The sequence below is a fragment of the Malurus melanocephalus genome, unplaced genomic scaffold, assembly GCF_030028575.1.
Source record: "Malurus melanocephalus ecotype Western Australia unplaced genomic scaffold, MMel_1.1 scaffold_1, whole genome shotgun sequence".
NCBI classification, from domain to species: domain Eukaryota; kingdom Metazoa; phylum Chordata; class Aves; order Passeriformes; family Maluridae; genus Malurus; species Malurus melanocephalus.
Window position 1 is genome coordinate 7,268,401 of NW_026623233.1, and position 14,043 is coordinate 7,282,443.

The 14,043-nt window shown below is 37.8% G+C and overlaps 1 protein-coding gene across 6 annotated transcripts in view; it reads left to right on the forward strand.

The window, feature by feature from the left end:
- ARHGEF7 (Rho guanine nucleotide exchange factor 7) overlaps nt 1-14,043 on the forward strand; it is a 112,340-nt gene that overhangs the window by 67,110 nt on the left and 31,187 nt on the right. For all 6 annotated transcript variants that reach the window (XM_057390306.1, XM_057390263.1, XM_057390297.1 and 3 more), the window contains 2 exons: nt 4,242-4,364; nt 13,648-13,786. In XM_057390306.1, coding sequence (XP_057246289.1) covers nt 4,242-4,364; nt 13,648-13,786 — 262 coding nt within the window. The remainder of the gene's footprint in view (nt 1-4,241; nt 4,365-13,647; nt 13,787-14,043) is intronic.

Below are 14,043 nucleotides of genomic sequence, written 5' to 3' on the forward strand. Positions count from 1 at the left end.
TTTTTTCACAACATAGGATGCTGTAGTGGGTACTTTGTGTGTTTCAGAATTAGTTGTTTGGATGTGGGTTGGCTTTAGTTGTGTGCCACCCTCCCACCCTGTCCACAGCCTTGAAGCTTTCCTGGTTCATTGCTAAAGGTTTGTCCTCTTTGAGCTTGTCCAGTTTGGGGTTGTTCCCACCTCTGCAACTTCTTTTGTTCATTTACCAAACAAAAGTGGCACATGGAMTAAATCTAACTAGCATTGAGTGAGAATCTTCTGGCTGATAGGCTTCAAAGGTGCTTTTTTTGGCTGATCAGCTTCCAGTGCACTTGGTTCATGGATGAAGAACTGTAACAGACAAGACAGGGAGATGCTGCTGGAATCTCCAGTTGCAAAAGAGCAGATTTATGACAGTGGAATAGAGCAAGAGTGCTCTGTGCTCAGCTGAAATTCTGCTATTTATGTGGGATTAGATGGAGAAGAGGAGAAAATGCCACCCTGATAATTTAGTTTCCAGGTTGTGTCAGGTCCTGCAGGTCGCTGCCTGTATAAATACACATATATTTATTTATACACGCACACATCTATATATGTGTAACAAAATAGATTTCTTTATGAATGACACCCTTATGATAACTGCACAAGTGAAATTTAGGGAGATCTGCTCTTTTGCTTGGAAAAAGAAAGCATGAATGCTGATTACATTTCATTACCTACTTTTCTTTTAAAATTTTGTGTTAGTTTGTTTAAATTTATTTGAATTAATCACAGTTTCCACAGCCTTTCCCAGAACACTGATCCTAAAACTAAGACAAGTTTCTTTAGARYAAACTGGACATGATTAGATATTCTKTATTGTCACYCYTTTTCTGWCAGCTGCCTGTATAGCTTTAGTCCATTGCTGGTTTTGATCAGTCTTAAAACTAACCTTGTTGTTCAATTACACTTAATTTTTATTCTTTCCTCAAATTACCATGCACTGGGTGCCCACTGTAAGTCTGGAGAAACAGAAACAGCTATTRGATGGATCTCCAACAAGCAGACATTGTTAGGTAGTTTAGGTGTAGTCATATGGTTATTTCTCTAGCATGTGTACAACAGCATAGGCATTGTTATGGTTCTTTTACATTTACAAATAGAATTAAGACATGTGTCTGGGGTGTTTTTTTTGTTTTGTTTTTTTTTTTTTAATTAAATTGGTATAACTGATATATGTGTGTAGATATTTACATGTGATTCCTTTTTAATTATAAAGTGCCGAATATGAAAAGAATGTTGGGATGACAACTTCAGAAAAAATTGTAAAATAACTATGCTTTTTATAGAACACATTAATTACTCAAAGGTTTATATGATGGGCTGATAGGCATTAAATTGCTGGCTTTTTTCAGCAGGTGAAGGTGGTATAGATAGTTTATGTGCTGAAAATAGTAGAACACTTGAAACTAATGCATGGATTAGAAATGTCAAAGGGGATGAGTTACCACCCATTTATAAAGTCTGTTAATTATCTTAATTCAGCAAAGAAYGTGCAGTATAAAGTGGCATTGCATGTGCAACAAGTGAAAGAGAATAATGTCAGTCTTTGATTCTGCTAAAAGAACAGCAGACTGAGAAGACACAGATGTCTGCTTGGTGCAAACAGGCATAATTCACCCTCCACCCCCATCTCTATAGTATGAAATGGGAATTTAACMATTTTTAGCAACTGTTTAGTGGAGCCTCTTGGTATTTAATATGGAGTTATATGCCTTGAGTATGTTTTCAGAGTTTGAGACTTTGGCTGCATCTTTTACTTGAAGAATGTATTATTAGCTCATGCTAGATTTAATAGAGGGGCCAGCTGCTAGGCAGGAAATGCTGCTTAGCAAGGCTGTAAGAATAGCATTCCCTCAGTATGCTGGGAATGCCCTTGTTTTTCCCCTAAACACCTGCAAAAGCAGCCACTCCATTGATTTCAGAATTTAAACTTAAAAAAACCCAGATGATAGAATATCATCTAGCCTTCAATATAAGGAGTGTTGGTAATGTCATCAGTGTATCTGGCATGATGTTTTAGCTGGGGATCTAGCTCTCATTTTCTGGGTGTCTGTAATGAATGTTGCTTTTAAATCAGGGAGTGTGTTTCCCCTGACTGACATTTGGAACACCTCTACAGTCCATTTTTACTTCATTTTGGGTAGTCTTCCCTTGTGCAGAAGGACTGAACAGCTTAATCAGAGACAGACMTACTGTTTATAGAAATTTGGGGCAGAATTTCTTGGGATGAGCTTTGAATTTTGACTACTATGARCCAACCTAAGAAGTGGGACAAGATGACTGTGTTTGAGCAGAATGAGAGCATCCCCTGCCTGGAGGAGTGGTTGTCCTGAAAAGCTGAACAGTTTCTTTCCTACTGAAGCTCATTGGAGCATCTCTCACTTTTTTTCTAGATGGAATATGCTAAATATTGTTGTTTATGAATTTCATGTACGTGTCTGGGACATGTACAGAAAATCTTAACTTTTATTTTTTTTCAGGAAAAGAAATATTCTTCTGCAAAACATTGTTGGAACTAATCTTAGAATGAAGCTTTTTGACTGTGTTAATAGTGTGTGCATTGAGTACTTAGCAAGGGTTCATTTAGCTTTGCAGCTGATGTGAAGAGTGAAGTATTGGTTTCAAGAGTAGTTAAAAAGAACAACAACAGCAAAATCCACTGTCTTATCTTGCAAAGAAGCACAAATTTGTCATATTTATGTTAGGCAATGCAATCTTTATGCAAGGAGAACAAGTGCATGGAGAAATTGAAACATTTCATCTTGCACATGTTGTACAGTGGTTTAGACAAGGCATCAGGAACAGGTTGGGTTCTAGGACTGATGAAAGCTTGGTGTCCCATCATCTGGTTAACTTCAGTGTGGGTTATCCAACTGCCATACAGCCTTCTGCTGAAGAGGCTTAGCCCTGCAAGTGGGCACTGCTGCTCTGTAGAAAAGCAGATTTTCATCGTTTTTCCCATTCTTTTTCACATGGGAAGCAGCCCAGTTATAGGTATTTTTGAGGTAGTTCTGAGAATGGGTTTATGGTAGCAGTAAGGAAGCATGAGTGGTAGTATGCTTTTTTTTCTATCAATTTGTATAAAATTTTTTWAATTATTTTAGATCTTAAAAGAAGTGAGTATGCTTTTATTTGCTTGTGAAATATGCAACTATAGAAGATAAGAAGGGAAGAGCTGCACTTCCCTTTTTTTTCCTCCTCCTGCTTATACTAAGCAAAAATCAGTAATCAGACTTGTACTTTCTGCTGWTTGTACCAGCTGATTTTTGTCTTAAGTGTTGGAATACTGATTTTTAGATTTGTCATGACATATGTAAATGGTTCATAAACTGTTCTAATAGATGTGTATATTAACTGAAAATCCAACCCCTTGAGGAAGGTGTTAATTACCRTTCATATTTGAAAATATTTTGCTGAGTAACATTGTTACAGGTATGGTTTCTATTCTGCCTGTACTGTACTGGCATAAGAAGGAGAAGAAGAGTGTTAGATGCTGGTCAGGGACCACAGAAATCTATCTGTTGTTTTTGATTTAAAAAAAAATGGCAAYGAAACACCCACAGAACAGACAGAATGTCCTGGTTTAACCCCAGCCAGCAGCCAAGCCCCACACACCCCCTCACTCACTCCCCCACAGTGCGATCAGGGAGAGAATTAGAAGGTAAAAGATGAAAACTCATGGGCTGAGATACAGATAGTTTAATAAGGAAAGCAAAATCTCAGCACACAAGCAAAGCAAAACAAGAAATTAATTCACTGCTTCCCATGGGCCAGGAGAGCAGAGCCTCATCACATGTAAGGGTGACTTGGGAAGGCAAATTCCAACACTCTAAATGTCCCCTCTTCCTTCTTCTTCCCCTCTTTTTATGCACTGACTATGATGTCCTATGATTTGGAATATTCCTTTGGTCAGTTGGGGTCACCTGTCATGGCTGTGTCTCCTCCCAGCCTCCCACACACCAACAACTTCCTTTTCAGTGTGTCAGAAAGCAGAAAAGGTTCTRTGCAAGTCCTGCTCAGCAATAGCAAAAACATCTCTATGTTATCAACCCTGTGTTCAGCACAAATCCAAAATGTGGCCCCCTACCAGCCACTGTGAAGGAAATTAACTCCATCCCAGCCAAAACTAACACACAATACACACTGACTTTCCAGGCTTTAACTTACTTCTCTCTCTGATTGGTACTACAGTATTTTCATCTTTATTACTCTATTTTTAGGTTGCCTGAAGCTCAGCAGAGGGTTGGAGGATGTTTTCTAAATTTGATGCCACAAATGAAAAGCCTATACCTTACATACTGTGCCAACCACCCATCAGCAGTAAATGTTCTCACAGAACACAGGTATGTGAACTTTGTGATCTTTTGAGTCCTGCAAAAATGTGTGTAACATACTTTTGAGTTGTAAAGCTATGATGTCTCTTTTGACATGTTTGGTGTGGTAGAACTTGTTTAAGGAAAGGAAATCTTTTAAAAAAAGACAAAATGTCCAATAAAACAAAGCTGTTTCATGTGATCAGGGTCAGCTTGTCACATTTGGCTGTGTATTATTTACTGTTTGAGATTTTTGTTTATTGAAAGAATGCATGCTGGACTCTGAATATGTAAATCAATCTTTGCTGATTGTGACATTTCTTTAAAAAATGCCAAGATCAAAACAAGTTTGTGAAATTATGGCATAACTGGCGTGGCTTAGGCTTTTTAGACAGTTGGTGCATTGTAACTTAGCCCTGCAAAAGCCTGTGTGTCTGTATGTACTTCATAATGGTACACCCTTTTCTTTCATATCACTCAAAAGTAAAGCTATGTGAATTTTGCAAAACTACTGTTTTCTGTAAGAAGTAGGTAGGATGCTGAGTTAATATGATGTAGGTTGCTCAGCTTATGGACAGACCTTGAATCTGCATAGAAGACGTCCTGTACCACCTTGAGGGAAAAGTACTGAGGCCAGAATTTGATTAAAGAAGYCTGCTGTCACAAGCTTTCACTAAATACTTAGATTCTCCTGATGRTCTTCATGCTGAAGCAGCTGTTAGTTTGGGGCTATTTATGTTTGCTTGTGGTGCAGGACAGAGCCATGACTTCTTGGAGGTTAGATATAGGACAAATTCTAGCAGGATGTATGTTCTTCTGGTTTCACAAACCCCTCTCCTTTTTTGTCTTGTTGTGATGGACTAAAGTAAAGGTATTTTGAGTACTCTTAACACTTAGAAAACAGGATATGTAATAGATTTTTCTGTAGTGATATCTTCTTTCAGGAATTCAAATTTTGTTTTAACAGCAATGTTGTGGTGGGTTTGTTTGAGCTTTACTCATAATATGAAAATGAAAAACCTTCTAGTTAACAAATATTCTGAACTGTCACTTATGTTAGTAATATATGTAACTATATTACAACCCCAGCTGGAAAAAATCAAGCTGCAAATTCACATTACAGTATAGGCAGAAAGAAGGTAAGTTGCCTTGCTGAATTTTAWTGACAGAAGAACATATTTAACCCCCCCACAATAAAATCCCTGTGTTTGCTTGCTTTCAAATGACCCTCTTTAATACCATTTTCTGTAAATGGTTTTTAATASTCTTGGGCTTAGATTTTTTTGTTTGTTTGAGTCTTTATGCTTTTTCCATACAGCAGTCTATGGTTTAACCTAGATGGAAGATGGCCTGTGACAGTGAAGTGATCATCTAGATTTCTTTAATTTCGGGGATATCTGTAAAGGATTATCCTGACTTTCAGAACTCAGAGAAATGGTGACAGAAGTATAAGGGAGGAAAGCTGTTTATTCTACAAAAGGAGAAGAGAAGCATTTCTTCTCTTTTATGTTTATTTTGCATAGGTTGTCCTAAGAAAAATTCAGCTTCAGGTCTCTAAAGTCAGCTTGACATCAATCCTGGTGAAGACAATAAAAGAATCATGGASAAGTCATTTGGATGTGGAAGCTTGTCTGTATGAGATAGCTCAAGGTGATAGAAGTTGAGATAGACAGTTTTCTGTTGAATGCTGTTGTGTTATCAGGCATAAGTCAACAGAATTGCATCCTGATCTTTTTAATTACRTCAATTTTGTTATTCTAATACCTTAATTTTTGTTGTTCAGCATTGCTGTAGGTAGAAAGTGGCTTGACTAAATATTCTGCTTGAGACAGCTGCCATGAAGAAGTCAGAAGGTGGCTTTAAGCAGTTCTGAATCTCTTCCTCTCAGAATGCCAGAAAACTTTTAATTACTTTGTTCCAAAGTAGGGGGAAAGAGTGAAATACCAAACTGCTTGGAGGCATGAAGAAARGGAAAATACTCAGAACTGTCTCTGTCTAGCTGAGAGGTTTTTAGTGTGTAAAAACACCTCCTGTAAATCTTAATTAAAAAAYTGCCATGAGGTTTGAGGATAGCCACGATTGGTATTATGGTGAAACAATTACACTGCAGTTCATACTGGATAAAATATCTAGGTTTAAGCTTTTTAAGAAAAGATGATGTTATATTGGCTGCTTGGCAGTATGGTTGTAGAAGAGGGTCCAAAACCATGTGTTTTAATACTAGCAAAAATGGGGCAAAGAAATAGGTGTATGGGGAATACTTGTATTTTAATATCATGTTTGTAAGATCTGTGCTATTCAGTAGCATTTTAGAGAGAGGAAAGGGGAATTGTCTGGAGCAGTTTGATTTGGAACATAAATTCTTACTGTCTACAGAAGATTATTTCTTGCCATGAGCTCTGGTAATTCATAAATTGAACACATGCAATAACTAGCTCTGAAAGCCTTTTTACTAAAAACTTAACAAATAACTTTTAGTCACTTTTTTATGTCACAAAATTAGTATTTTCTGCTCAGTTTGTTAGGCTGCTTGTTTTTCTTGGGACCCATACCAACAAAAAAGAAAGAAAAAAAAAATCTAGATAATTGCTCTAGAAAAAGATTCTTTTTTTATTCTATAAAATATACTATTTTTTATACTGTCACTGACTGAAATAGCTTTAAGGAAATGGCTGAAGCATTAACTGTATTATTTCTTTAAGCAATTGGATTACATTAAAATTGTAAGCAGTTGTCTGACTTGGTGGAGCATTACACATGGGGGTTTCATACTATATTTTCTAAGCAATTAAGGGTGCTTTCAAGCAATGTTGTAAGACATGTTAAAATGTTGTTGACACCTTGTAAAGGCTCTGTGTATATGTGTATGTATAGGTAAAACATGATATTAACTTACTCAGAATTACTGTGCACTTCTAGACAAAAACTTCCTTTGAATCGTATTCTTGTGAAGTAGATTCTTAATAGCAGTATTTGGGATGGGGTTGGGGTTTTAAAAGGGGTGTTCAATTGGAATGAGACTGTCTTTTTTTCCTTTTTTTGTCTTTTTTTTTTTAATGCCATCCAATATGAATGCAAGTCTGTTTCCTCTTTATCTTTTGATTATATGCAGCAACCATGTGGAGGCTTTTATTCAATTTATACAGGATAAGGGTTTGTGTGTGCATATATGTTCACATATGTGCCTGTTTATGTAAGTACACAGCCTGGGCCAAAGGGGATCAGTTGTGTTATTTAAAGAAAAAGAGATTTATCATGTTCAAATTTTCAAGGCCACAAGCATCTTTAATTTCATTTAGTTAAATTATTAATAGTCAGAGTATTAGAATACATATCATTAGAGACCTGAGTGTATGCGAACATGAAGAAATGGGAATAAAACCTAGTGCAGCCCATACATGAGTTCAGGTTCCAGAGCTATGTGTTTCTGAGCTTGCATTTGCCTCTGATAATCACAACAACAACAAAATCTCTCCATTAAGTTTGGGAGCAGATTCTCCTCTTGGTTCCAATTGTGGCTTTGTAAATTTTATTCAAATGTTAAAATTGGTACACAACATAATTTCTCCTATTTTATACTATCTTGAAATTTGGTAGCTACTTTTTGCCTCAGGAATTGCTTCAGAGCTATTGCATACTTATTTTTCCAGAGTTGAAATTCCTTCTGTTTAATGAATCAAGAATTTTGAAGGATTAAGCTGTTTTTCCTCAAATCTGTCAGTGTATCTTGTAATTGTGTCTTAAGCCACTGGCTAGAGCTGCAGAGATGGAGTTTGCCAGGTTTGGTTGAGTGGTGCTCTGGCAGAGCTCAGAGTTTTCCTTGTTCCCACCACCATTCCCTTCCCACAGTGGCTGCAGTGCCACTGTGCACCATCCCTATTTTATTTACTTTATTGCACAGCAGTCACAGCTTTTTGGCTCCCTTGCCTCAGGTTTGGTTCTAGTATCTTACAGTTTTGCTTGAAGATCCCAGTTCAAGTCTAAGGGTAGGTGTTCCAATATTTGGTACTATTTTAGGAGAGAATTTTGCTCGTGAGACCAGTACTGCCTYGAGGGTGTAGTGTTTAGTCAAACCAACTCTGGTTTCTGTGTGTGCTTCTGATCAGAGACATGTGCTTGCCTTCCAGTAAGAGAAGGAACAGAATGAGCAACCGAAGGTGTGAATTTCCTGCAGATTTAAAAACCCAGTTGGACTCAAAGTGCGGAAGTGGGTAATTGAATCAGAATGAGGAGTGCCAGGAACCTARCTGGGAAAGATCACAAGCAACAAAGTTCAGTGCAGCAAGAAAGTCTAGGAAAAACAAAGAGCAGGCAGAAGCTAGGACTGGGACCTTTATGTGGACTGTATCCAAAAATGACAAGAGAAAAGATACGTGAGTACAGAACTTACTGAAAGTTGGATAACTTAATTTAAAAACCCAAATGTAACAGGCCCCACAGATTAGTGGACATAATAGCTTTTGAGGAAATATGGACAGTACAGACCCAATGTAACCAGCATCAGGTATGTAATTTTGGAGGGGTGGAGTGGGGTGTTAAACTTTTTAACTTTAAACATCATTATGAGTATTTTAAAACAAATGGAAGAAAAATCCTCCCAGAAGAAAATTTGATTTAATTTGATGAAAAGGCAGTCGAAAATTACTAACACACACCTGCTTTTTTTTTTTTTCTTTATTTTGCAAAGTGGCAAATATTGAGCCAGTTCTCAACAGCAAGAAAGTTATTCACAAATCTTTCCTTGTTGAAATGTTAATTTTGCTAGATCCTTCTGTTCTCTTAGATAACATTTCCCAAACATATTCTACACTTGCATCACAGACCTAACAGTCTGGATAAAATTTGTGGAGCTGGAACATCACAATTACTGTGAGTAACTGGAGCATGGAATACAGATCAGCTTGAGTCAGAAAACTCTTTGTGCCTCCCCCACTTTGGTGGATCCCTGAGCCTGCAAGTGTGCAGGCTGATGTCATACGCCAAGCAACAGTCCTCGGGAGAGGARCTTGACTGGGAAGTTTAGCCCTAGGAAATTGAAAGCTGCAGTTGAGGGGTTGCTGAGCTGAGCTGTGTCACAGCACTCTCAAAATGCGGTGCCTGTGTGCAGTCCTCAGACCCCTCAGCAGTGATAGCTCSTGCTCCATCTATTACAAACAGAGACCTCCTTCAGAAGTGTAAGTTGTGACTTTAAATGTATGCATTTTAGTTCCTGGATCTGCTTTCCTCAAGGTTAAAYGGCCTTTTTTTTTTTTCCTTTCTGTTACTTGTAGGCACATCTGAACTTTGTTTTCTTCCCTCTTCCAGTGTGATTTGCAGCTTTTGAGGCAGCTGTACTGAGAAAGATTGGAATATATTAATAGGGCTTAAAGACACTTTTCATGGTGACCTTTAAAATATCTCAAGCTGTGAACTAACTCTAGTCTGGAGTGGGGAGATCTCTTCAGCTTGAAATTTGAGAATAAATAAAGCACAGTGCTTTTGTATGGTTCTCTGCATTTTATTGTGTAAAATGACGCAAGTAGTGAATCTGCCTCTTTCTGGAATGCTRTTTGCTTAGGCAGTTGTGACTGACTTGATGATTTGACTGTTCAAAAGATTTTCCTGTTCAGCTAAATGATAGCTTTTTATTAAAACATACTCTTAGCTGTGGGCTGGAGTTTCATTTAGCATATACTGCCTAGGAGACCGTGGTACTTGCAGGCATCAATTGAAATTGTGACATGAAAGAGCCATTGTCTTTGGCAAAGCAGCTGACACAGACTTTTTTATGGTGCAATTAATTAGAAAACAGWTGTGAAATGTTGTCATGTTCGAACAGTATTTTAACCAGTCCTATGTTGTTGAAAGTAAACCCTTCCATTACGTCCTGTATTGTGTTTGTCTTTTGTCACAAAATGAAAGACATTCACTTTAAGCTTTGAGCTAAAGTAGCATCCACATTTTGCTGGATATTTTATGTCCACTGCATAGGTGGCAGGTTGGTATTGCATGAGTAGAATGCTAAGGGGGTCTCTGTGATGGAACTGCTCAGACAGATTTTTGGGTAAAATTGTATTAAAGGAGTGTGTGCCTATGTTCAGACTAGCGCTTGAACAAGCTGGCATGTCAAAACTTGTCAGAGGGAAGTGCAGAAGTGTATRAAAGAAAACATTGTCCTCTTGGGAACGTTGGGAGGAAAACTACGTCATTCAGTTTTAATTACACCTATTAACACTGCTCTCTGTAAAGGGCTTCCTGATGATGCCATTGCTAAGCCTGTTTTTCTGGACTTTGTGTGGGTTTCAAGTGAGCTGAGGTTTAAACTTGCTCCAGAGGTTCCTATATTCTGATTGAGTAAAAAAGGCGATCATCAACAGCATGTATCATTTSAGCAGAGAATGGCATAACCACAGAGTGTGTTTAGTTAAGGGATTGCAGAGTAAACAGTGAAAACAAGATAATACCAGGTTTTTATTTCAGGTTTCCAAGAAGTCAATTTTAATTCAAGCTGTCGTGAATTTTTTCTTGCTTTCTYACACATCTACTTCATAATGCTGAAGTTGAAGAAATGGAGCAATGATAATGAAAATTAGAAATGTCAGTATGGCTGAAATGWCAACCAAAGKTCCTCCTACTGTAGAAGTATTAAAATWAAAAAAGGAGCAGGGGGAAGTGCAAGTATTGTCTTGCCGGATAGCTCAGCAAATATTATTTATATAATGCACTTGTATGCTCCCAGCAGAGWGGAGATGGCTGTAGTAATTAAGAATGGGGGGTTTTGCCTTTTTGCATTTTAAGGGCAGAAATAAGCATTGTTAAATGGAATGGCCTGTGGTATTTGAGACTGGCACTGTCCTGTGGAAAATGCCACTGCATAGGGGTGAAAGAGAATCTGCATAATAATACACTTGTGGATTGTACTGCCTGACATGGGGAATAGTAGTACATAGTGTGAAAGGGCAGAGTTGGTAGAATTGGACAGCAGGGGCTGTGTCTGACTGAAGCAAAAAAAAATCCAAAGAATGAGTTTAAACAACTCCTTCCTCTTGGTTCTTGTAGCAAACGTCTTTAACGTTAAGAAGATGAAGTACGATGAAGTATCTGGAACTGTGTGTAACCTGGCTTTATGATGCTGACATGGGTGGTGGTGATTACAAGTGGAATTAATGGATAAAACAAAAAAAGCAATGACTTGCACATGATCAGTGTCATATACATAGGGAATTAACATTTAAAACCAATGAGTGCCTTCTGGCAGAAGGCCTTTCACAGGTGAACTTTGGTAAAGCTTCCTGTGTAAACTGGTAGTCATACTTTTATTAGTTACTGGAAACAGTTTCTTTCCTCTGAAGTGGTGTGATTTTGTGCTAAGCAAGGGCTGTGACTAGGAAAGCAGAGTAGGTCTTCAAGGCTGTAGGTATTCAGAGCTGGTYAACTTAAATTAATTTGAAATTTAAGCTCAAAAAGTACTTAGGTTAATCTGTATTGCATTTTTATAATKCCTCATGCAAGGTGTTGTAGGAGGTTTTTCAATGTGCTTTAATTTTAGCTAAAACCTGTTTTATTTCACAAGCTGATTTAGAAAGCCTGCAGCTACTAATACAGCCTGCTTAAGGGGGATGTAAGGTCTTTCCCAAGTATGCCCAGCCCTTCTCTTTGCATGTTTAAAATGCACAGCAGGTGTTGAGAAATTCCCTGACCCTCTTTCTCCAATCTTTAGTGAAGTGCAGCTGAAATGGCACAAATATGTGCACTGAGGAGTGCCTGGGCCTTGTTAGAATGGGGACAGAAAGCTCTTGAAAAAGGTGGTGTAAAATTATGGTGGACCTGACAATTCAGAAAACAGTGCTGGATATACATAAGCAATGTAGTGTGAGTAAACTCCAATTAACTAATCTGAAGACAAGTGAACTTGGAGTAAACTGTATGGAAAACTACCTCCTCTTCTGTGAACTGGGGGAAACTTTGGTATCTGGGAGATGAATTATTCGAGTGGGATGGTGGGTAAAGCACTTACATTGGGATGGGAAGGACACAGTTYATAGAACTGTAAAATCACTTACGATGAAAAAGATTTTTAAGATAGAATCCAACTGTTAATCCAGCACTGCCAAGTCTACCACTAAACCGCATCTCTAGGCACCATGTTTGTGTTCTTGTTCTGTTGTCTTCATCTGTTTGGACAAATGACATTAACAAGCACTGTCACTTGTTCTGAAATGGGAAGGAGTGTGTGCATGTCTTGAATACAGTAAGGTGTTACATTTTTAATCAACAACTTTCTGTATTTCTTTTATTTAGATTTTTGCCTTTAGAATTCTGTGTTCTTTGGCAACTTGTATTTTATGAAGCCTGGCAATCAGCCCAGATGCTGCCATATCTTCTGTACTCAGTGGAGAGGGCTCATTTTGTTCTTGGTAATTTAAACTCTTGAAAAGCTAGTCCTACTGCACCACAGTCCTCCAAAACCTCTCCTATATAAGCAGAAGATATATCTGTTTTGTTTCCCTGATCACAAAGGGAGCTCAAATTCTCCGATCTGCTGCTTTARCTGAGTTGCTGTAAAAAGTTGAGGGGCTGGGTCAGTTCTGAATTATTCAAATACCAAAAAATGTCTGGAGAAAGGAAGTAGCAATTCATGATACATGGAGAGAATGGATTTCTTACAGTGGCTTTGCTGTCAAAAGAAGTGTTTTGTGTAAGTCCACACTTAGTTGAACCCTAGCTCGTTTGAGAATAGACTACACAGTGATTATTTCTGTCATTTGTATGGACATTGGTCATTTTTCAGCAGTAAYACCTTGGATGTGAGATGAGGTCATTAAACATGTAAGTGTGGGAGAGGAAAAAACTTCTGAAATGTTCTCTCTTCTCATAATTCTCTGRCATCATAAAAATACCTATTTCTTTATGAAATGTGAAGCAGTTGACTCATGCTTGTGTATTACTTATGTAAACCACTTCTAAGGTTATATGTAATTTTTTTACTAGAATAAAGAGCTGAGTAATAAAATACAGCTTTGTTCTGTAATTGTTGCTTGAATGGTGCAGCATTTAGGACTTGTGTTTAAGCACTGGTTGTCTAGAACATTGGATTTGATTCTCTCTGTGTTTGTCCCTGGATGGACCCCAGATCTGCAAATGGCTTTGTTCCTGTACTTTATTTAATACACAAACTGGTCACAGCACTTAAGTTGTACTTGAATTAATTTTTCATTTAGCCTYCTGTTCTATTGGCATACTTCATTGCAGATGAAGGACTGAAGCATGAATCCAATGTGAYTGATTTATTTATTTTGATAACTTAATTTGCTTAAATATCTTGTGTACACAGTGAGGAACTAGGAGAATTCATGGAGATGAAAGGTGCCAACAGCCCTGGGATCCTTGTGCTGACCACAGGCCTCAGCAAACCTTTTATGCGTCTGGATAAATATCCCACGTTACTCAAAGAACTTGAAAGGCACATGGAGGTATATCTTATCAGCATTTATGTTCCAGCTTAATGATGATTTGACAACAATTATTTTAAAGGTACATGTCAAACATGATGGGACCCAGAATTACATTTGTTTGCTCTTCCRTCAGCCTTCTAAAACTACAGGCTGCAGTGGTTTATACAAAAGTTGGTGCAGTAAAACTTGCTGTAAAAGCTAAACATTTAAAGTAAAACTATCCAGAGAAGCCAATCATCATTCCTTGAATAGCCTTACCAGGGTCTGTAGTTGGC